The sequence below is a fragment of the Prionailurus viverrinus genome, chromosome B2 (genome assembly GCF_022837055.1).
Source record: "Prionailurus viverrinus isolate Anna chromosome B2, UM_Priviv_1.0, whole genome shotgun sequence".
NCBI classification, from domain to species: domain Eukaryota; kingdom Metazoa; phylum Chordata; class Mammalia; order Carnivora; family Felidae; genus Prionailurus; species Prionailurus viverrinus.
Window position 1 is genome coordinate 137,669,053 of NC_062565.1, and position 24,610 is coordinate 137,693,662.

Consider the following 24,610-nt stretch of genomic DNA (forward strand, 5'->3'; position numbering starts at 1 on the left):
AAAAAAAATCATACATCCATACCAAGTCTTTTTCCTATTACGTTTTCTGTGCTTAAACAAAGTACTTGGTGCTGTTGGAGTATCTCCTCCAGACCATTTTTGTACCTGGCAATCCACCAGCTGGGCTTCCATGTCCATAGGCTCCTGGGCTGTACCCAGTGCGGTGTCCAGAGTGGCCTTGGTGCTCAGGAGCCAGTGGTCCAGCTCGTCGGCTTCACAGCGGTACCTCTGCAGGGCCTGCTCCTGTCTCTGTTCCTCAAGCTGATCATTTAACTTCTCCTAATGAATTAAGTAGAATGTGACACAGATCACCGAGAGGTACAGTCGTTAGGGTTCAACACAATAGAACCAGGTTCTTAGCCCCAGTTGCTCGTCAGAATCCCGTGTGAAACTTAAAAACACAAAACAAAACAAACATGCTTAGGCCGCATCTCAGAGCAATAAATGAGAATTTCTGGAAGTGAGTCTCAGGATTAGTATTTTGATAAAGCTTTTCCGACGATTCTCATGTGCGCCTAAAGGTTCAGGTAAGATTAAGGTTAGGTGTCTTATGTAATATACCTACAGGGCTGGGCAAATAATGCGAATAATGGAAACAGACCAAGCATTAGAACAAAACAATGGCATAAGGCGGTAAACGGCAATAGATACGTGTCTGGGGAACTGCAAGGAGTGGCGGGGACAGTGGCAAGCATGGTCAGGGCACCAGCACACAGCTTAAAGCAAGTCACCCCCTACAGGAAGGCGGGGGCGGGGGGGGAGGGTTCAGGGGACAAGTTTCTTGAGTGAAGACAGAAATTCAAATTTTTTGGTTACATCTCTGGGTTTTCTCACTGATGGCAAATAATTCATATTTAAGAAAAAAAAATCCAAGCCAATCACTTCATTTTAAAACTCCACACAGATTTCCTAGAGTGATGACGGAGAACATTAATGAGTTAAAAAAGGAATTCTTAAGGTAAATACTCTAAACACCTTATTTTAAAAATTAGTTCCTTAATGACTTACTACTGTTGTTATTTTTTTTTTTATAAGAGTTTTTGGTCTGTTCCACATTTTTTTTTAACATTTATTTATTTTTGAGAGACCCAGAGAGACCGAGCATGAGCCGGGGAGGGGCAGAGAGAGAGGGAGACACAGAATCTGGAATCATGCTCCAGGCTCCGAGCTGTCAGCACTGAGCCCGACGTGGGGCTCGAACTCACGAATCGCGAGATCATGACCTGAGTCAAAGTCGAATACTTAACCGACCAAGCCACCCAGGCGCCCCCTGTTGTTATTTTTTAAATTAAAATTTTTATTGAATAGTTGAAAATGGAGATTAAATAAAGCTGACACATTGATTTTAAATGTCTCCCAAACAAAAAATATACAGATATATGATTTGATGAATCTTATAATAGGTAAAACTGGAAAGAGCCTATACACTCCAACAACAGGTCCGTGTTCTACTGAATTACGTCATAACCAGCAGATAAAAAACATAATGTTATGTCCATTTAACAAGAAATGTATTGAGAACTGATTATGTGCGAGAGAAGCTATTTGACCCTGAAGATACAAGGAGAGAGACACTCTAAATGTCCTTAAAGAGATCTCTTGTCTAATTTATAGGAGCTACAACATGAACATCATGTATGTTTAGGACCAGGAATTACAAGGGAACAAAGAAAAAGCAAAATAACTTATTTTTTAACCCATGTTATTGTTACCAAAATTTATCTATTAAATAATGTTGAGGTAACACGAGAACCAGAATTGCAAAACTATTTTCATGAACTAACGCGCTCGAATTGGCTAAGAATGACTAAGGATTTATTCTTCAGCGTATTAGTAATACTACTCATAAAATGCTTTTTATTCAAACATAGCAAACCCTTATGCAAACCTTTTACAATTATTCTTCACAAGACTCATGTCTACCAAGTTTTCCTTTACGCATTCTCAATTTTTCATGCTGAAATGAGTCAGAAAGTGGTGAAAAGACACATTCATGGCTGTCCACTCAGTGCTCTATTCATGAGACCCTCCTTGAGACACACACAATACCAGCTTCTTCTGAGTGGGAAACTATAAAAATGTAGATCACGTAAAAAACCCGCATGCTTGGCAACACAACTTGAAGAGTTAATTTGGACGCGAGCGGCACCTTCAGGGTTGTTACCTCCAAAAGCTGTCGCTTCCCTGACGCCATCATCTTGATGGTGGACATCCGCTCGGCTAAGACGGTGAGTGTGGACTGCAAGGCCAGCTGTTCCGCGGGGTCAGACTCGGGAGACTGGGACACCAGCTCCTCCGCCAGAGACGACTGGAGCTCACTGATCTCCTCTTGAAGCATGAGAATCTCATCCATCAGTGCCTGTGGAGAAGACTGTGGAATCACACTCCTGTATGTACTTTTTTGGACTGAGGCACCGTGTCATTAGCTGAGTCTCACGTCGGTTGAGATTAATGAAGATAATTCACATGGAAGTCCTTTAACCAGCAAACAGGTTCCGAAACGAAAGGACTGGAATGAATGCCAGGCAGTTTCCGGTTTCAAAACCATTGTGTCACTAACGTAAATGAATTTGAACAAGTTCGTCAATCCTTCTGGCTTTCACTGGGCTCATCTGCAGTCTGGGAGGGGAGCTTGCTCAGTGTGAGTCTGAGTCTGTGACTCTATATTGAAAGCAGAGTTCATTACTTTCTTCCTCAACACGATTTTTCCCACTCCAAATTTCCCCCAAGTCTGAGCAACAACACTGCGCTTTAACCCAAAGCTCACATTACACAAGACCAGGGCGATCGGTCACCTGTTTCTATGTTCTCACCCTCTCCTCACTTTCACCTGCTCTTCCCAGCTCTAAAACCTGAAGTTTCTCAGCTAACTTCCAGGTCCCTCTTTTCTCTCCTCACAGTCTCTCCCGGGGCTGGGGGGGTGGGGGGGGGGTGTCCATTCCTGAGGCTCCAAATGTTTTCTAACCCTGAAGGCTCCCAGGGTCATGTTCCTAACCCAAATATCTGTCCTAAATTTTAGGGATTATACGCAACACACACATTCACGGGTATCTCCAGCATATTACGTGTAAAGCCTGCTTCCTCCTCTGTCTTCCTCACCTCACTGAAAGCTAACACCCTCTCACTGTTCAAGTTCAAGACCTAGGAGTCATGCCTCATACCTCCTCTCCTTCCCTCACCATATCCAATCCCACACCAAGTCCTGCACTATGGATCTGATGTGTCTCCTCTGCCCCAGCCCAAGTCAGAGCCAACTCTCTTACCTGAATGGCTCTAATGGTCTCCTGGTTGGCCTACCTGCTTACAGGCTGACCTGGTCTCTCCAGTCCACTCTGCACAAAGCAACTGGGGTGAGCTTTTAAAAAGCTCTCACTTTCCTGCTTTTAAATACTTAGTGGCTTATTGCCCATAAGATAAGGGCCAAACTCCTTATCTTACCTGTATGTCTCACCACTTTCTGCCATTGTACCACACCCCCTTCTCCCTCGTGACATTCCTGCCTCTTGCCCTCAGTCCAGGACCTCCAGCTCTTTCTGGCAAATACCACGCTAATTTCTTTATTCATATCCATCACAATTATATACATGGTTTTTATTTCTCATTTTTTTGGTATGTTATGACTCGTTCTTTAACTGGAATCTTGACAGGAGAAATTCTTACGTAGGATTTGAATGGCATGTTAGAAAAAACAGGTCCTACCACAGGAGGGAGCACGGAGATGTCAAGTAAAGGAACACAGGCTTATATTTACCGATATTTCATAGTTTCCGATGTACCTGCACTTACATACTTCACAGCTCTGCCACAGGACCGTAGGCTTCAGTGCAAGCCCGGTGCCTCCTGACCCGTGGGCTCTCAATAAATATTTTAAAACGAAATAACAAAACCCCTTCTCTTCTCCTAATATTAAGTGTCATCATATACAGTTGATTTTTTTTTAATAAACAACTATATTGAAGTCATTCTATATATCTAGAAAAGTGCACAGACCCTAAGTGTAGAGCTCTATAAATTTTCACAAACTGCACATACCCACTCCTGCCACTCAGATCGAGAAACAGAACATTCCCAGGACTCTACAATCTCTTCTGATCTCCTCCCTGTTACTACCTCCCTCCTTGCCAAAGATCACCACAGTGTTACCTGTAAACATCATAGGTTACTTTGGCCTCTTTTTGAGCTCTATAAAAATGGAATCATACCCGAAGTACTTTCCTGTCTGGCTTCTTTCCCTCCCTGTCATGGTTGTGAAAGGTACGCATGTTGACGATGATCATTTTCATCATTGCGTAGCACTCCACTGTCACCTGGTTTGTGGATCCTTTCCGGTGAAGCCTTTCTAGTGGGTTCATGGTAGTACCCCACTGTAATTTTAATTTGCATTTCCCTGATGACTAATGAGATTGAGCACTTTTTTTTTAATGTTTTTTTTTTAACGTTTATTTATTTTTGAGAGAGAGACAGAGCGTGAGCAGGGTAGGGGGTCGAGACAGAGGGAGACACAGAATCTGAAGCAGGCTCCAGGCTCTGGGCTGTCAGCACAGAGCCTGACATGGGGCTCGAACTCGTGAGTGCGAGATCATGACCTGAGCTGAAGTCAAAGGGCCAAACAACTGAGCCACCCAGGTGCCCCGAGATTCAGCACTTTTCCTATGCTTTTTAGCCATTTGGCTATCCTGTTTTGTGATTGCCTGCTAAAAATCCTTTGCCCACTGGAGTCTTTCCTTTTCTTACTGATGTGTAAAGTTGTTTATATATTTTGGATAGGAGTGCCTGCGTTCCTTTTGGTTCTGTGTATTGCAAATATCTGCTCCCACTTTGTGACATGGCTGTCCCTTAATGGGAATGACTTCCTTACTGGTGCCTTTTGATAAAATGAAATTCTTAAATTTATTACAGTCTAATAATATCAGTATTTTCCTTCACTGGAAAACTCAGGGTTAGGTTTTGGTGTCCTATTTAAGAGATCTTTGCCTATCCCAAAGTCATGAATATATTTTCCCAAGTTACCTTCTAGAAAAATGGTATTCAAGGTGTGGCCTATAAAATAGTATCAGTCTATGCAAAATGTTTACCGATTTATGACAAGATAGAGATATTGTAGGTGTCAAGAAACTTGTAAAGCAACTGGACATTGACATGTCCTAGCAGCATTTTATTTTCTAAAATATTGGTCTGTGATGGGTCAGAAATTTTAAAAATTAAATAAGGTTATTTAGTACAGATAGTTTGAGAAACTCTGTTGCAAAACTTTTTTTTTTTTAACCTTCACATTTAGATCTATAATACCCTTAAACTTAATTTTTGTGTTCAGCCATAGATAGGGGTCAAAATTCTTTTTTTTTTTCTTATTAATATCAATTGATCCTGCCTAATTTACTGAAAATAGTATTTTTAATCCATTGTTTTGCAGTATAATATTGGACATAAACCAAGCGTCTGTATGTGTCTGTGTGCCTACGACTTCTAATTCTGTTCCACTGACCCAGCTGGCTGTCTGTGACAACACCACACTATCATAATTACTACCGCTCCATAAGTCTCACTCTCTGGGAGGATACATTCTTCAACCTTACTCATTTTCCTCAAGATTCTCTTGGCTATTTTTGACTCTTATACATTTGTAATACATTTTAGAATTAGCTTATCAATCTCCACCAAAGACCTTACTGGAATATTTTAATGAGATTGTAATGAATTTAAAGACTGACTTTGTTATATATTCAAAACGCTTTTTCTGCAGCCAATTACTTTCCACTACTTCATAATCATATTTTGATTACTGCCAAATATACAAAATTCATATTATTTGGTCTCTCTTTTTTTTTAAGTTTATTTATTTTGAGAGAGACAGAGACAGTGCGAGTGGGGAAGGAGCAGAGAGAGAGGATAAACAGAGAATCCCAAGCAGTCTCCATATTGCCAGTGCAGACCCTGACGTGGGGGCTCGAACCCACAAACCTGTGAGATCATGACCTGAGCTGAAACCAACAGTCAGGTGCTTAACTTACTGAGCCATCCAGGTGCCCCTTATATGGCCTCTTTTAAAGGCTTGTCCATAACTAGACTGACCCCATCATGTCTTTTTTTGCACTGATCCTCTGCGCAAGGAAGGAGAGCCCCTCACTATCTTAAACCATGTTCATTCTCATTGTCTCCTCTGCACCTTTCTTCACATGTGTTTATATTTACAGCGCCTTCCACCCACTCCTGTTGTCAGTCTGAACTTTTAAAATCTGTGCTTCCCGAAAGACCCCCTTTTGTCTTCATCTGTAGATAAAAGGAAATTTTACCTTTATCTATAACCCACAATCCCACTGTGTTTTTCTACAACGTGTTGGTAATTCCCTTCACCCCTAAAGCACACTTTTTAATCACATATTAATGAGAAAGTCTGTCCTTTTTAGCTCCATGCATACTAGGTGCTCAGCACATCTAGTTGACTTAATTCTAATTCATGATCGATAAAACAGGTATCTCAATCACGAAGCAACCAGGAAGAAAAAAGCCGTCTCATTTACTCTCAGTGGATTTGACCAATCCAGTATACAGGGAAGTCACTACCTTCTTTTTCAGGCTCACAATGGTCTGCAACAGCCCTCTGAATGTTCTGCAGTAAGGAATAAAGGAATTAAGAATTCTAAAACTGTGGGTTTTCATCCTCTTAGAGTCAAGACTCTCTATTCATGCTTCAGTTTACTCTCAAAGGAAAGTTTTTTGCTCTCAAGGATGGTTTTGGAAGGTAACTATAGTTTTAAACTTCAAGATCCAGCAGCCAAGCCTACTGGGGGCGGGACTTTTTTCTGATGTAAATGTTTTGAAACCAGATAGAGGGGGTAGTTGTATAAGATAGTGAAAGTATTAAATGCCACTGAGGGGTGCCAGCGGTGGGCGGGGGGGGGGGGGGGGGGGTGCTCAGATAGTTAAAGGTCAGACTTCAGTTCAGGTAATGGTCTCATGGTACAGGTTTGAGCCCTGAGTCAGGCTCCATGCTGACAGCTTAAGAGCCTGGAGGCTGCTTCACATTTTGTGTCTCCCTCTCTCTCTCTCTACCCACCCCCCATGCTCGCTCAAGCTCTCTGTCTCTCTCTCTCAAAAATAAACATTAAAATAAAAAATAAATACAATTTAAAAAATTAAAAAAAATAAATGCCACTGATTGTACAGTTTAAAGTGGTTAATTTTATGTGAGTGGAGTATCATGTCAATTTAAACAAAAAGATCCAACAATCAAATATGTCTTCACCCCTATAACTGTCTCAGCTGGTGGCCAGCTGTCTCCTTACAACATCTGACTCAAAACTAAGGAGGAGAAGAAACACACATCTTTGGGTTTCTGACTTGTGTTTACAAAGAGGGTATATGCACCACACTTCTGTGGTTTACAAAAGTACCTTAGGCTTCTCTAAAACGACTCACTCTGGGGACAACATGGAGTTCATGTTTGGCTTAACTCCAAAGGTAAATGTGAATTTCATTGTGACTTTCAGAACTATTAACATCAGCACAGCCGGTTTCAAACTTTGAGTTGTCATATATAATGAAAAAGCAAAAATAGAAACAAATTTACCTCAGAGCTCTGCCTACTATCCATCACTGAGCTTAATGTGGCAGAGACAACACATGCCCACAAAGCATTAGCTGCCCATGACCACGAAGGTCCCTATCACAGGGGGCTTATCACTTAGAACAGCCACAAGTCAGCTTATGAACTGCATTACTGTCTTAAAAAATTTTTTTAATGTTTATTTTTGAGAGAGAGGGACAGCCAGGGAGAAAGAGAGCGAGAGCGAGCAGGGGAGGGGCAGAGAGAGACAGAAGAGAGAATCTGAAGCTGGCTCCAGGCTGTGAGCTGTCAGCACAGAGCCCGACTCAGGGCTCAAACTCACAAATGGTGAGATCATGACCTGAGCCAAAGTGGAATGCTCATCCAACTGAGCCACCCAGGTTCCCCTGCATTAATGTGTTAAAATTAGATCCCCCATACAATTTAGAGAAGATAACAGGAAAGGCCCAACACTCTACCCAAATTCAGTAGATTTAGACAAGTAACTAGAGGAAAAATGTAGGTATTAGGTCAGCTCCTTAAAGAAACACTAATACTTTCAAGAGAATGTTGGGAAAGAAATAACAACTGAAGGGTTTCTATTAATTTTTAGAAAATATAAAAAGTATACTGGACTGCCTCACCCACATTCAGTGGAACTTAGAAATAGTAATTCTACAACACTTCTTGGAATTTTTAAAATACCATTCCAGAAGCAAAGAGCCAATTTAGACTTTGAGATACTGTTAGCTTTTCACGTGGGCAGCTCTGTCCCAGAATTTGTAGAACTGAGGTACAGATGGCAAAAGTAGGTCAGATGGAAAATTTTAGATTTGGGGTGATATGAAAAGCAATACATAATTCATACTTTCTTTGCCTCTCAGCAGAGCATTAATATGTTAAGTTCCTATGATGGGTAATAATCATGAAATGAGCTACATCTCCTCGCTGCTAGAATTGTTCACATGACCACTCCCAGCTTAGAAAGAGACAGAAATTCATGCGGCTGGCCTTAATTACAAGAAAAGTCCCACATTCATTCTAACAGTTAATACTTACTTAGCATTAATGTGCAATTTTGTGTTTTCTCCATTAAATCCCTTGAAAAATACTAATTTTGCTCTACATTCAGTTTATGCACGTTTTCATCCCAACGCCCGAGAGGCAGGGTGGTGGTTGGGAGCTAATTTCTGTTTTCAATTAGGAACCCTGGAATGTCAGGACAGACCACCACGATCCTGTTTTCAGGCAGTTCCTGAATCCTGGGGGACCCAGTGAAAGGTCTTGGGGGCTGTGGTCAGTCACCTGGGACACTAGAATCATGCACCCTGAACAAAGGCCGAGATAACCCAAAAGTAGAGAGAATTAAACTATGTAAACCCTCTCCTGGAACACCTGCTCGTTCATGATGGCCTGACAGTGTGATACTGAAATTCACACTACAGTAGCCTTTGGGTAATTTAGGCTCAATTCCTTTTGAAGTTTTAGAGGAAACTATAATCAAATGGAGATCACTTGTCCTGCCCCTTTCCCGCAGAGTGAAGCATGGGGCTGGGGCGGAGGGGCAGCTGAGCAGACAGAACCCCAGGGGGCACACTGGTTCTACACAGGCAACTTTTTCAGCTGACAGTAAGGTGGCAGCAGTTGACAAGTCGATAACTGGAGTATCAGTTAAAGAGGACCATGGATGGTGCTTGAAAGAAAATTGCATTGTAATAGTCACCTAAGTCCCTGGACCGTCCTCATGATTGGTTTAGTCCAGGTAAACAAAGACTGACCCTAACTCTACGTTTGTACAGCACCTTCCCCAAACGAGACTGACTATGGATGACTCTGGGAGAGCAGAAAGCCCCACAGAAGGTAGTTTTACAAAAATAAGGCCTAAAGACGGGTGCTACACGCTTTGATCTCTATCTTAAGAAGTTACAGAAGTGTCAAAAACCTGAAGCGACTATTTCTCAATACACTGTCTCCAGATAAAATATGCTCATTTTGGGGTTATATTGCAAGAACACCACATATATTCTTAATATATGTAAAAGAATGCAATTTTATCTTAGACTACATATATGAGCAACCAATATATTCCAAGGTTTTCCTGGATTCAAAGAAAAAAAAAAGTGCAGAGTTTCATGCCTAAAGCTAATAAATTTCCCAAGTCCTTGACAGATACACATATCACATCATGTTTTACAGCACTTAATTTACATCTAAAAATACTTTTGTTTTCCTCTGCCTTTTTAGAGGGTTAGTACATGCTCCTCCATTCTGGCAGGGGGGCGAGGGGGAGGGCAGGTAGTATTTCCCCATATCATGGTGACTGAATATTTCAGTGAACACCTCAGTACCCCTGGCTCTCAGTTATACCCGATTGTGCATTAACAGTACACTTGATCATACTGCTAAAGAATTAACTGGATTTTAATATATGCATTTTCTTAGCATAGATTTAAAAAAATTTTTAATGTTTATTTATTTTTGAGAGAGAGAGACAGCGTGAGGTGGGGAGGGGCAGAGAGAGAGGGAGACACAGAATCTGAAGCAGGCTCCAGGCTCTGAGCTCTCAGCACAGAGCCCAATGCGGGGCTCGAACTCACGAACTGTGAGATCATGACCTGAGCCAAGGTCGGAGGTTTAACCAACTGAGCCATGCAGGTGCCCCTAGCGTGCATTTTAAATTGATGTATTTTTAACATCTTTCTGAATTAGGTTAGTGGAATCATCTCTGTTTCTCACGTCAAGCCAAAGATTTGCCTGTTTGCGTAACATTTTAAAAAACGATTCAAGTCAGGTACAACCATAAGATTATGACTCTGAAGGCCTGTTCTTCAACTGCTTCTTTGCCCACTTAAGTCTGAGAGCTATTCTCTGAAGTGATCACGGAAAGGTGCTAGGCCCATACTGGCTAAGTTTCTCAAGACAACAGTAACCGGAGGAGGTAGATGAAAGTACATTTTATCCCCACAACAGTTCACGACAGCAACAACACAACGTGGCAACTATTAGGAAAGGCACTTTGTGTGATAACAGTGAAGAAGCCCCGTCGGGCATGTGGCTTTCTTTGCTTCAATTCAAGGTCTGCATTTCCGTCTTTCCTTCCTGGATCCCTCCCTGAAGAAGTGGTGGAAACAACCACCATGTGGAATCTTGTTTACTCTGTAAGCACTGATCTAATGCAACACAAAAAAGTCAGTCTCCTCTCTCAAACACATGCTGAGCCAACCAGTCACCAGAGTGGCACTACCTAATCATGTGGGAAACCGAAGTCACCGCTACTTGTACCTGATGCTCCGCCATCTGGCTCTCTGGACCCCTGCCGTGCTCCAGACTCTCACTGAGTTTCATCTCGATGGCCTCCATTTTTGTGGAGATGGACTGGAGGGAGTCCTGGTACTTCTGCTGCCTTTCCAAAGCTTCATAGAGAGTGCGCTGCTTTTCACTGATCTAAAGAAGAAAAGGATATTACCAAATGTCTCCTAGCCTCTTATCTTCTAGGTTACTACACTTCTTTCCTCATGCGACATCCTGACGTCTGTGGCCCAACAGACGGTATCCGACTCTGTGCACGGAGTGTGTTAACTCCGGGCGTGGGTTTCGTAAGACAGTCGCTCAGGTAATCCCGTGTGCGGTGGACGGAGTTAAACACTTCCACGTTTCGGAGACTTACCACATTCTTTAGGGTTTCCCAAGAACGCTGCAAATCATCCAGCTTAGCGGTAGCAGATGGCTCCAGTCCTAGTTCATAGAACTCCGGCGATGGCAACGTGCTGGGGTGGATCCTGGCAGCATCTGTCTGCAACCTCTCAGCAGATAAGGCCTGGTAATAAGCAATGTCCTGCGGGTGCAAACCCCGGTGTTGGGTTCAAGAAGAAGACAAATTTAGGTTAACATGCGCTGTATTGTTTGCCTTGTGGAAGAAGGGTTTGGGATTCACCTAAACTATAAACTATTATAGAGGCGATAACAGGGGCTATAAACTATCAAGGTTTGTGTAATTCTTGTGACGAGAAGACAAAGATTGTGTCAAAGCACACTACAGTTGCTTCTGAATTTTGGCTTCTATAAAAAAAAAAAAGAACAAATATTTCAAGTTGCCAAACCCATTCTTAGTCTATATTTGGTAAAACAGAAATACAAAAGATTAGAGTGGTGCACATATTGAAAAGACTAACTAATAAGGCAAAAAAAGAGAATCTTAATTATCTTCTAAACTGTTGTTTTTTAATGTATTGATTAAAGTGCTGCATGCTTTTAAAAAGCACTTGATTTAAATAATATTAAGTCATTTTTGAGGCACAGCCAGATCTTCCGTATCTCTGAGTTCATCACTCACAGGAATTAACTTCTTTTAATATTAAATAAAGGAAAACGTAATCGGGAAGTTAAAACTACTCTAAGAAAGAAATAATAAAAACAATTCCTTGTCATCACTTCCTGGAAGTACACTGGAAATCATCAAAGTGAATGATGAAAAACAAACCTTTTGAAATTTTTATTATTTCTTGGGTTATAAGTAACATTACTTATTTTATACTATTAATAACGGACTCTCCTACATCAAGACATATAATCATGTGTTTTCAATTGTTTCTATGCATATTTATGTGTATTAATAGAAATTGAATTGGGGAGTAATGTTTATATTCTGGGAATTTCTATTACAAAGTTCACTACTTTTGGGGCACCTGGGTGGCTCAGTTGGTTAAACCTCCGACTCTTGATTTCAGCTCAGGTCCTGATCTCACTGTTTGTGAGACTGAGCCCCGCACTGGGCTCTGCACTGGGAGTGTGGAGTCTGCTTGGGATTCTCTCTCCGTCGCTCTCTGCCCCTCCCCCATTTGTGTGTACGTGTGTGCATATGCCCATGCTCACTCGCTCTCTCTCTCTGTCTCTGTCTCTGTCTCTGGCACTTGTTGGGATGAGCACTGGGTGTTACGTGTAAGTGATGAATCACTAAATTCTGCTCCTGAAATCACTATTATACTCTATGTTAACTAACTTGGGTTTAAATAAAATTTTAAAAATAAAAAATTAAATAAATAAACAAACATTAAAAAAAGTTCACTACTTTTGCAGTTGTACTGTTGGAGATAATAACGTATCTGAATGGAAAATACCTGAGCCTTATCGATAAGGTAAGGTCTTATGGATAAGGTCTTGGTAAAAAGTCTTCAAGAAGGACCCAGACACTGGAGAAACCAAAATAAGAATAGGAAAGGGCCGGTGTTTGGGGGTGCGTATGAGGACAGAAGCAGGATTGTGGGGTAAAAGGGGTTCAGACAGGAGTCTGACACCGGAGGAGTCAGAGCTGAGATTCCAGTTGAAATTCTCCTAAGTAGCTGTACGAGAAAGTCACTCACATCTCGGGCATCGGTTCCCTCATGTGTGTAACACTGGGGAGTTCTGAGGATTAAATGAAGTCATATTTGAGTGGCCATGAGACCTGGCACTTATTTTGTTGTTGACACTTCTAGGTAAGTCCCCAACCTTTACTGAAGACACTGGAACATGGAGACTGGTTCCTCCTCGTTCCTGATCCTGTCACCATCCTGGGTAGATTACTTTGCTCTTCTCAAGTCTTTGCTAAGCTCTATCCATTCACGCTCACCTACTTTCACCCCGCTTCAGTCCTCCACACCCTTGAACATGATAGCCTGTCATCACTGAATAGGCTCACCCCATGTGCACTTCTAGCTATGTCTAAAGTTACTTAAACTCTCCTCTTGCCAACACTGCTGCCTTCTTTGCCCCTTTAAACTCTGCGTTACTCACCTGGAAAATCCCAGGCAGGACTCAATCCAACTTTACTTTCCAGAGCGCATGGGTGTACATGCTCATGAGCATATACACACACCCCCTCACACACACACACAAACACACAGCTGAAGCCATCGAGGAGATACCCCTGAAACTCCTCAAATTTCCAAAAATCTGTCTACGCTCAGACTCCCCTTTATCTTATACTTGCCAGTTTCCCGGCTGAACGATAACCCTCCCACCTACTCCCAGAATCCCTTTCACTCTTTCAAGGACCTTGGTGCATTACTATCCTCTCTATCTCTACTGATTTTCTCCTCAGCATATAAATAGAGGCAAATCTTTTCAGTCTAAAAACACATACTCTTTTTCGGTATTTTTCTTACAGGATGTCACATGTTAGAAAAGTCCACAAATCACAAAGTGATGGGTCATCACACACACATAGTTGTGATTGCCGTTTCTTCCTTTTCTCCCTTTCACATGATAATCCAGCTTCTGAAAATGGTAGTTTACATTTGATAATGTTCACTTTCTCACCCCCCAATCCACTTCTAAATACCCAGCTGTGCTTTGACCCTAATGATTCTTTTCTGTAAAATAAAATGATTATTTTCAGCCCTTCTTCTGCCTGACCTCTCGATAGCATTCCACACCTCTGACTATCCCCTTTTGGAAACACTGTCCCTGTAATCTGTTCTCCTCCAAGCTCCAGTCATTCAAGCTTTCACTTGTGTATTTCCCTCAGTTATTTATAAGCTCTGCACTCACATCTTCATTTTTACATTTCAAACTCAACATTTCCAAAAACAAAAACAGACAAATAAAACAAAACAAAACAAAACAAAAACATCCAGGATGAGAAATAACAAATTTACAAAAAAAAAAAATCATGTTCTATCCATCTTTCAATAAATGGAACTTCTATGCAGAAGCTCTGATCGTGGGATTTATTCTCTATCTCTTCTCTCCCTTCCCATCCACAGGTTATTTAGGATGAATTCTATTGACACATACCCTTGCCCCAGCACTGCTTCAAGTTCTCATTAGAACAACAACTGCCCAATTCCTAGGTTGCGAACTCGTAGCCTGCAGGCTGCCTCTGGCTTGCACACATTTAGTTCGGTTTATGCAGTGTATGATACTGTTGAAAATGTCATCGAAGTAGAGAGGTTTAATAAGAATCCAGATTCATAGCTCCTTTGCAAACCAGAAGGTACATAAGACTGGACTCTGTGTCCACAGGACTATGGTAGTTCTAACAGGGGACAGGCTGCCTGGTTTATGAACAGAGGTGCTGTTCGGGTCCTTTTCATTCTCCGGCCGTTGACATCACAGCCCTGGCCAGGCATCAGAATGTGCAACTTCTGTCTCTCACTAGCTTCTCTGGGTCTGAATCTGTCCATCTCTATTCTACTGTCCACACTGATCCAGGATGATCTGTTCTCAGACTTACTTCTGTACATAGCTTCTAGTTAAATTCCCTCTGTGGTTAACTATTAGCTTCTGGATAAAGTTCAATGTGTGTGTGTGTGTGTGTGTGTGTGTGTGTGTGTGTGTGGTCCTTCATGATGTGTTTCCTTCAGCCCTCTCAGTTTCTTTTCTCCCCTTCTCCCTCCTCCTCCGAAACTGGTTCTCTAATTATACTGACCCTATTTGCAGTTGTCTTGATGGGCCATCCTCCTTCCTGCCACCACACCTTTCCATATGTCTTTCCTTCTTGCCTGAAAAATGTCACCTCACTCTAGTGCACACCAACTGCTTAACTTGCACTCCCTCTGACCCATCCTGAACTCCAGGTTCAGGGGCGCCCTCACCATGCAGTGTTTCTCCCAGTCCTGGCCATTGTCCCATTCTATTGTGATTACTCACTCCAACTGTGAGCTCAGTTAAGACCTGAGAAGTGCCTTTTGTCTCTGACTCTGAGCAGGTCTTAGGATGTTTGGCAAATAACAGGCAGGCATATATATCTATAATGCATCATACATATAAAAGCACTTTTGTAAACTTTATATACACAGAAGGTACTTTTTTTTTTTGGGAGGGCAGGGGCAGAGGGAGAGAGAGGCAAGGGGCAGAAAGGAAGAGAGAGGAGGGAGAGTGAGAGAGAATCATAAGCAGACTTTGCACCCAGCAAGGAGCCCAGGAGCCCAACATGGACCCTGATGCCGGACTGGATCTCATGACCATGAGATCATGACCTGAGCCAAAATCAAGAGTCAGATATTCAAATGACTGAGCCACTCAAGCACCTCAAGAAAGGTAATAGTATTACTGGGTCCACAAGGAAAAGCAAAAAGTTGTTTTAAATGTACAATTTTTAAATTAAATACTCTTTTATAAATAAGGAAGCCCCCCAAAAGAGCCAGAATAAAATACATTTGTTACAAAAAAAAATATTTTTTTCTGGTTCTTTTGTAGGTGAGAGAGAGAGGGAGAGAGAGAGAGAGAGAGAGAGAGAGACTCTGTGTGTGTGTGTGTGTGTGTGTGTGTGTGTGTGTGTGAGTGTGGCATATATGTGTATTGCTCAGGCCTATTACACAGGAATGAGAATTCCTGGTTTCTTAAAAGCATCTGAAAAAGTATCGCCTTTTGTAGATGAATAGTTTGAGAACTACATATATTCAAATATTGAATTGAATATTTGAGGGCCACATATATTCAATAAAATAAAACAATCCTCTAATTACAAAATGGAGGCCTTAACTGGCATAGCAAAGAATCATCCTCAGAAAGACGTTTCTTATTGCTTTGTACTTAAGATATGAGAGTTATTATCCAGTGGATTCCTAACAAAATGAATTTGGAAAGCTACAGTTACTATTTCATTTACATTGTCCAGGTTAAAGAGTATTTTCATGCTTCACATCACATTTAATTTTTAAAAGTTTGTGAATTAAGTAGCATTGCTCGCCGTTACAAATGAGGCCGCTAAAGGACGTTGCAGTACAGTCAGCTTACAGGCAGAAGAGACGGGACTCATGCTGAGCTTCTAACCTGGAGCCTGGCGCTCTACCAGGTACAAACCTTGGCTTCTGTCAACTCTGCCAAGGAGCTCGCCTCTTGCTTTGCTTCTAATAGCATCAAGAAGCCTGCAGCAAATCCTGGGGTTGCCTGGTTATTTCCACTCTCCAGGAAGCTACACTGTTACCACTTTGGGCTAATAGCTACTGTCAGAGAGACAGAACCCACTGACTGCAGAGGGGTGGGGGGGTGGACGGGGTTGGGGGGAATCGCTCTGTTATATAATGGAGATCTACTTACAGAAGCAGCAAGCACAAAACCTTCCTTTAACAGCTGCAATTTTATACAGCAGTTATATTTGGCTGCCCCCTAAAACAGCTGCACACATTCTATACAGTATGTTGTGTCTGAAAAGTGCAATTTATGAGGATTCTGAATGTCCTCCTCAACTACAAGAGAAAATTTTGCAAATCCAGCACATCCCCGGCCAGGTTGTAGTGTTTGTTCATTTTCCTCTGACTTATATTATTGTACAAGAATAACATGTGGCCTTAATGAAGGGGCTGATCTGCTTGAACACCAAGCATAGCACATTTGCTTTTTAAGGGCCTCCTCTTAGTAAGGGCATTTTTTTGGTTAATCTTCAGTATCACATATAAGTACGTTCACAATGTGATTTAATTGATGCTTTCCCTTGATGGCGGAGGGGTGTCAAAATCTATTTAAAACAAAGAAAGATCTCACTCATAATTTTAGGATTTGACTGAGTTTGACAGCTGAAGTAACCATAATATGAAAACATTTGTGTATTTTATCATTCACGAGGCATTTTTGTATGTACATTGAGAGACACTTTACAAGACGTATCATGGAGGCTTACCATCTTAGACCAGGGATATTCTCCCCACAGTGTTAACCTTAAGGCCTCGGTTTATTGTTCCATTTGAAAAATTTAAGAACATTAAGTTTATTATATAGGATAGTTTTTTCCTATACAATAGCTGACTATAGCCAAGTTTCTCTGATTCTAATAACATCTGTGACCACAGGGAAGAACACAGCATCAAAGAATGAGTAATACATATTTTAAACTCAGAATCTGAAGAAAAGTTTCCCCCAGGGTACACTGAACTTCTCTTTTTTTTTGTTTTGTTTTGTTTTGTTTTTAGTCTCTTCTCATCACTTTTGTTATTAGTCATCCCACATCCACCTTTCTAAATTATGAGGTCCTTGATGGCAGGGGCCACTGTTGTCTTCTCCTTTATTACCTGTCTGGAACCCAGAAAACATTTCATGCCAGGCAGGTACTCAAAATGTGTCTGACGAATGAATAAATTCATAGCTTCCTAGAGCTACATACAGTTCGCCAAGAGAACTGTTTTACCTAAAACATTCATCAATTTTATATTCCTGTTTTAGGGAAAGAAGGTTTTTTGTGTTTTTTTTTTTAATCACAGAAATACTATTTTGAATGCTCTGTTTTAAAATAAAAATAATTGTAACTGATTTGTAATATAGCTTATAGAACATTTGTTCTGTTTAACGCTTCTTCCTTAATAATAAATTTCCACTTCTTTGAACACTTACATAATTTCACAGTAATATCATTAAACTTTTTTAAAGACTATTTTGGCTAGGGGCACCTGGGTGGCTCAGCAGGTTAAAGGTCAGACTTCGGCTCAGGTCACGATCACACGGCTTGTGGTTCGAGCCCCACATCAAGCTGCTGCTGCCAGCACAGAGCCCACTTCAGAGCCTCTGTTCCCCCCCCCCCGCCCCCCCCCCTCCACTGCTTGTGCTCTCTCTCTCTCTCTCTCAAAAATAACAAATAAAAAAAAAACTAAACTATTTTGGTTAAAGGAAAAAAAAAGAAACTAGTACTTAACATGCATTAAAAATCTTTGGCTATTGTAAAAGCATATTTTTTATTTCTATATAATATTTTTGATGAAAACTCTTTAACATATTTAACTTAGCACAATCTGAATCTAACATAATGTATGCTAAAAAGCACCACATAACAAGGTATCATCTCCACTTTATAGGAAACAAAATTTAACGTTATTGAAAAATAGATAAAAAACACAAGTCTACTTAGACATTCCAATATATACACCGGGCCATCCCCCTTAAATTGGTTGACAGTAAATAAAGAAAGAGTAGAAGGTTTTCATCTTTAAAATCTGAGCTTATCAGTGTCAAAACCACGTTCGATGAATGTTACAATACAAAGAGATCGTGTTATTTTACAATGACATAAACATTTCTTTCTCTGTTCGGATGCAGTACTCCTATTAGATAGCTGTTAGAACTCAAGCCATAATGCCTTATAACATGGCCTTCTCCAGCTATAATTTCTGTGACCTAATTTTTGCTCATGTCACTGCTGGAAGCCCAGAAGAGGAGCCGGTGTGCTGAGCCCGTAGTGGTTATCACATGACAATCACAGTTTGTGCAATTTCACACCTAATGGTGTGTCCCTCAAGTCTAGGATTCATACCCACAGTCTATTAAGAACAGGAATGGAGTCCTGCATCCATCCAGAGATTCTAGCTAGAGGAATGCCAAATCGTGGTACCTGGTTAACAGAAGCATCTGTATTAGCCACAGGTGAAGGGGAGCGACAGGCAGGTGGAGAGGAAATTTCACTGTTGGTTCCCTCCTCCCCAGACTCCTCTGTGACAGGTGACAGCAAAGTGTGACAGCGACCCGCAGTCATCTATCACATAAAACGTAGCCCAAAGGACACGAACAGAACATCAGTTAGCTATGTTAACAAAAGACCTAGTCAGGCACAGGTCAAAACAAAGGTAAGGATATACCAAGAGTTAGAAATACTGACACCCGAATCTACATACGAATTCTGCATTAGTACTTAAAAGTTTTGTCTTCAAGTTAATAAGACTTTAGGGACCATTTGTAAAACAAACAGGGAAAGAGGGTGCCTATCACATTAAAGACTTTTGTTGTTGATTCAGTGTTTTCCTTTCCTTGATGTTTGTTTGTGTCTTTATAAATAAGTAGTAGAATCGTGGATCATACAAGGGACAGAAGGGTCTACAAAATAAAACTTGAGTCTTTTGTGGACATCTCGGATTCCAAATGTCCTAGGGACATAACTGTACCCAAAGTAATATTTTGCCAAAAGAGTCCAGGTACATACACTATCTGAGGCATAGCACATATGTGTGGAAAATATGCAGCACTGGAAAACACTGTCATTCCCAAAACAACTAATGCATTTTTAGATACAAAGTGATAAGGAAATAATGTTGCAGAACAGCAATTAATGGAACCTACTTATTTTAAACCAAAGCTACACTTTGGATTTTCTATTTTCTTATTTTTCTAATAACAGCTTTTCTTCTATATTTTATTAAACATTTGTATAACAGAATACACAAACATATCTAGCTGGCCAGTGTTTTAGCTTGGAAAACATACACAAAAAATTTGTGTAGCGTGATTCTCCTATCTTCCAGAAATCTACAAAACTGTGCAAAGGAATTTTTTTTTTTTTTTGGAAGCTCAGAGCCTTTCAGTGTGATTGCTGAATTATAAACAAATGCAGGGCCAACCTTACACATATTAAATAATTCAGCCCCCTCAAGCCAACAGCTTCATTTTAACTGTCACTGTTTAGGGTATAGGCATCAAAAACTGGCCTTGGCCCAAATGTAGTCAGAGAGTTGAGACTGTTCCTCATTCTGATCTGCAAGACCTAGCACCGATCCCTAAGTTAAGCCACAGAGAGGGAACCTAGAACCGCTAGCCAGGGGGGACAGTCAGAAGGGAGCACAGCGCGCCGGCTCCCATCAAACCCGGCCTTGACCCTTACTTACCATGACCACAGAGGGGTGGGCCGAGGTCGCGGGGAGGAGCTCCCGGTCCAGGTCCTCCGTCCCCTCCGCCAGCCCCTCCACCTCCGTCACCGTCAGCAGCATGGTGGCATGCTTGGCTTTCATCGTCAGCATCTTGCACTTGGAGTTCAAAGAGGCGATCTGCTCCTGGTAGCCCTTGATTTTCTGAGCCAGCTCCTGGGGAAACATTTCCCCCCCACCCCACCGTGTGTCAGAGCAGCATCAAAAGGAAACAGAACTAGTGGCGTTCATCTTCCTCCAGCGCTGGCCAATGAAATCACAGAGCTGCGGCAGCCGGCGGCAGGGCCGCGGCGGAGAGGCAGGATGTGGACGTGCGAGCGCAGGGGGCTGCCGGCAGCGCACCCGCAGCCCGACCGACCGCGGCGCGGCGGGGCCGGAAGAGCGGCTGCGCGCGGGCCGGGAAGGAGTGCCCCGCGGCCCGGCTCCTAAGCCCGGGAGAGGCTCCGGGTGCAAGCCGGAACTTATGTAACCTTAAGAACTGGCAACTTTCTTTAAAATGCCTAAACAATCTGAAACTGCCAGATGGTTCATGCCACGGAAATTAGGTCATGTGATGACTAAAACTGCAAAAAATGCAATGCTCAGCTCTGACCATACTGTGTATCAGATAGAGCAGTCATCTGTTACAGACGGTGTCACAAAAGTAAACTGCATGTCAATTCCTGTGGCCCATGGAGTCTTTTTTTGTCGAGCAGCTAAATAGCGCACAGGAGACCCTAATTATTTATGCAGATTATTCCCCAAATAAAGTTTTGTACATTCATCACATTTTCCCCTCGCGCCTTACGTGTTTCTAATGTTTCAAATTAGAGCTTTGAACTTGAAGCTCAGTTCAAATTTAAGTTCATTTGTGGCTGAAAAAATTGCAAAAACTGTTTAATTTTAAAAATTAAAAATCGTCTTAAAGATCTAAAATACTAAATAAAGAATAATAATCTAAAGTGGTGATTCTAAAATGTTAAGTTTATACTTTCTTATTTAAAAGAGGCATATGTGTTCATCAAAAATAAAGATAAGTATATTCCAAAACCTTAATCCTAAAGTACCAAACCATTCCATTTTTTTCTGTTCCTTTTATTTGGCTCCTTTGCCTGAAAAGCTGTCATTGAGTGTTTGTACATAACGCATTTTGCAACAAAAACATTAAATGTCAATTTCTTTGAAACAAGAGTGTGTATATACCTATATACATACATGCACATATACATACTATGCATGTATAGGTATGTATACAAATACTATCATCTTAAACACATTGACATTCAAACTAGAGCTTTGAACTTGGAAGTTCAGAAACAAAATGACAACAGGGGCACCTGGGTGGCTCAGTTGGTTAAGGGTCCAACTCTTGGTCTTGGCTCTGGTCATGATGTCATGGTGGGGGGATTGAGCCCTGTGTAGGACTCCACACTGTGCAGACACACAGATATATCATTTTGTTCCTGTCATTTTGTTTCTCCCGTCCCAGCCAAAACTGAGTAAGTGGAAGGGAAAATGATCCAGCAGAACTCAGCCAGCAGCCCGTCTTCTTGACTTCTCCTACAGCACAAGAGGACTTAAAGCAAGGACTTATTTATTTATTTTTTAAGTTTATTTAGAGAGAGAGGGAGGAGGGGAAAAGAGAGAGGGAGACAGAGAATCCCAAGCAGCCTCCATGCTTTCAGCTCAGAGCCCTACATGGGGCTCGGTCCCCATGAACCATGAGATCTTGACCTGAGCCAAAATCAAGACTCGGACCCTTAACCAACTGAGCCACCCAGATGCCCTTAAAGTAAGAATTTAGAAAGTAGAAATGATCACTTTTTACCTTTTAGAGTTGCAGGTACTTAATTAAGCCTAAGAGGGCTTTTTTAAAATAGTGATTAAACAGCTATTTACTACATCTGGCCTAGTGCCTAATTTGTGGTTACTCTATTCTAATTCGTTAACATGCACATATAGAAGGCATCTACCAGCTTAATGGACTCCTTGAACTCTATGTTTTCATAGGAAAAATCACTAAACCTTCTTATGATGGCTTGCCCCACTGGGGTAGATTTGAAGAATCTTTGCGAAGTAGAGTTAGTTTCAGTCCTTCACCTTTTCTGCCTACATGGAAGGTCATGGCCCCCTACTGCTGTACCCTGCAGAGGCGTGCCCATGCTGGCAGCAAACATCCATCTCCTAAACTGCAGTTGTAACCTTCTTGTGTATAAAACTTAATTGGGTTGTTTGTTAACAATCCAATTCTGGTCTTCACTTCAAAAGATTTTGATTAGGAGGCATTTTGTAGTCATCTCATATGACCCCCTTGGAGAAATAGCTCTTTAGACTTTCTTCTGTAATAATAAAACCTGTCTAAATCGTAACAACTAGTGGGTGGTTAAATCTACTAAATTAAAATGGAGCCCTAATGGGTTCATGTGTTCACCATTCTCAGGAGGCATATGTATTTTTAACTTTTACTGGATATTTCTGAAAATGATTACCAAGGATGAACATAAATAGATGGGAATGTCAGGTAAAGTGGCTGTTCTGAGGAAAGCTGCCTTCTGTGACCAGTGTCCCGCCCTCAGGAGAAGGCCTTGTATATAAGGTAAAAAAAAAAAAAAAAAAAAAAAAGAGACCTGAGTATTCTCTCCTATGATTTAAAAGTGGCAGGATAATTTTCTCAAATCAAATGCAGCATTTAAAAAATTACAGAAAAAGGGTGTCTGGGTGGCTCAGTTGGTTAAGCATCCAACTTAGCGCAGGTCACGATCTCACAGCTCATGAGTTCAAGCCCCACATTGGGCTCTGTGTTGACAGCTCAGAGCCTGGAGCCTGCTTCCGGTTCTGTGTCTCCCTCTCTCTCTACTCCTCCCCATCTCATGCATTCTCTCCCTCTCTCTCTCTCTCTCAAAAATAAATAAACATTAAAAAAATTTTAATGTGAATTCTTTAGAAGTGAATATATTATCAAGTAATTTTATGAATTACAGCTAGTCTTCTAGATACTAGATTCACCTCAAAATTGAAATTCCATTAAAAGGAGATTGAAAAAAAAAGGAAAAAGCTGGGGCGCCTGGGCAGTTCAGTCAGTTAAGCATCTGACTTCGGCTCGTCACGATCTTTCAGTCTGTGAGTTCGAGCCCCACATCGGGCTCTGTGCTGACAGCTCAGAGCCTGGAGCCTGCTTTGAATTCTGTGTCTTCCTCTCTCTCTGCCCCTCTCTGCTCGTGCTCTGTCTCTCTTACTCTCAAAAATAAATAAAACATAAAAAAAAAAAGAAAATACAGGAAAAAGCGGGCTTCCAAATTTTTACATTATCATAAATCAGGCTTTCTCCACTCAGCACTTTCCTTCCTGTGTTTGTTTTATACATACAATGAGACTCTCACATGACTATGCCATTATTATGATAATGTATTCTAAGTCACATGACAAGACTTGCAAATGTCTACACTCATGTTTATTTTTTTTTTTTTTTTTTTTTCAACATTTATTTTATTTTTGGGACAGAGAGAGACAGAGCATGAACCGGGGAGGGGCAGAGAGAGAGGGAGACACAGAATCGGAAACAGGCTCCAGGCTCTGAGCCATCAGCCCAGAGCCTGACGCGGGGCTCGAACTCACGGACCGCGAGATCGTGACCTGGCTGAAGTCGGACGCTTAACCGACTGCGCCACCCAGGCTCCCCACTACACTCATGTTTAGAACTGGAAAGAGAAAATGTGACAAAATGAACAGATCACTGAACAGGAGCCTGGAGGATGGTCTTCAGCTGAATGTACTGAGAGCCAAATATGTGACCTTGGACAAGTCATGTATCTTCCTGGACCATTATTCTTCTTTTCTGTGCAATAACATAGTCCAAATAGTTTCTGCTGCACTGGAAAAACTATGGAATTTCGAGGCACAGATTTGGGAGCCTTGGAAGTTACTTAAAAATATCAGTTTTGGGGCACCTGAGTGGCTCAGCCAGTTAAGCGAATGACTTTCACTCAGGTGATGATCTCACAGCCTGTGAGTTCGAGCCCCGCATCGGGCACTCTGCTGACAGCTCAGAGTCTGGAGTCTGCTTCGGATTCTGTGTCTCCCTGTCTCTCTGCCCCTCTCCGCATGCTCACTCTGTCTCTCTCTCTCTCTCTCAAAAATAAACATTAAAAAAAATTTTTAATAAAAGTTTCTGTTTTCTTATCAGTAAAATGGAGATGATTAAAAAAAAAATCCTTACCTCACAGAGTTGTTATAAAAGATAATGTAACAACTTTGTAAATTGTTTTTAAAAAAGCCCTCCCCCCAAAAACACTATAGTAATGATAATAATGTTCTTTCAGATAAGATTTTAAAAATATATACTTTCTGTACTATGATAGAAAAGCTGTTACAAAAAAATTCTGGATCGTATAAAATGAGATTAAAAATAGTATCAAAATTTATTTATAATATATAGTCTAATGTATGAATTGTATAAACAGTGGTCTCAAATATTTGGGTAACA

The 24,610-nt window shown here is 41.4% G+C and overlaps 1 protein-coding gene across 15 annotated transcripts in view; it reads right to left on the bottom strand.

Annotated features, from left to right (window-relative positions):
* Positions 1–24,610, bottom strand: part of SYNE1 (spectrin repeat containing nuclear envelope protein 1) — a 472,738-nt gene that overhangs the window by 143,396 nt on the left and 304,732 nt on the right. For 10 of the 15 annotated variants that reach the window (XM_047860298.1, XM_047860302.1, XM_047860305.1 and 7 more), the window contains 6 exons: positions 20,110–20,304; positions 18,846–18,986; positions 11,214–11,381; positions 10,829–10,990; positions 2,165–2,371; positions 106–279 (listed from right to left, as the gene is read on the bottom strand). In XM_047860298.1, the coding sequence (XP_047716254.1) occupies positions 106–279; positions 2,165–2,371; positions 10,829–10,990; positions 11,214–11,381; positions 18,846–18,986; positions 20,110–20,304 (1,047 nt within the window). Of the gene's footprint in view, positions 1–105; positions 280–2,164; positions 2,662–3,263; positions 3,377–10,828; positions 10,991–11,213; positions 11,382–18,845; positions 18,987–20,109; positions 20,305–24,610 lie in introns of those variants that run through there. The other 5 variants (XM_047860304.1, XM_047860301.1, XM_047860300.1 and 2 more) reach the window with 3 other exon arrangements.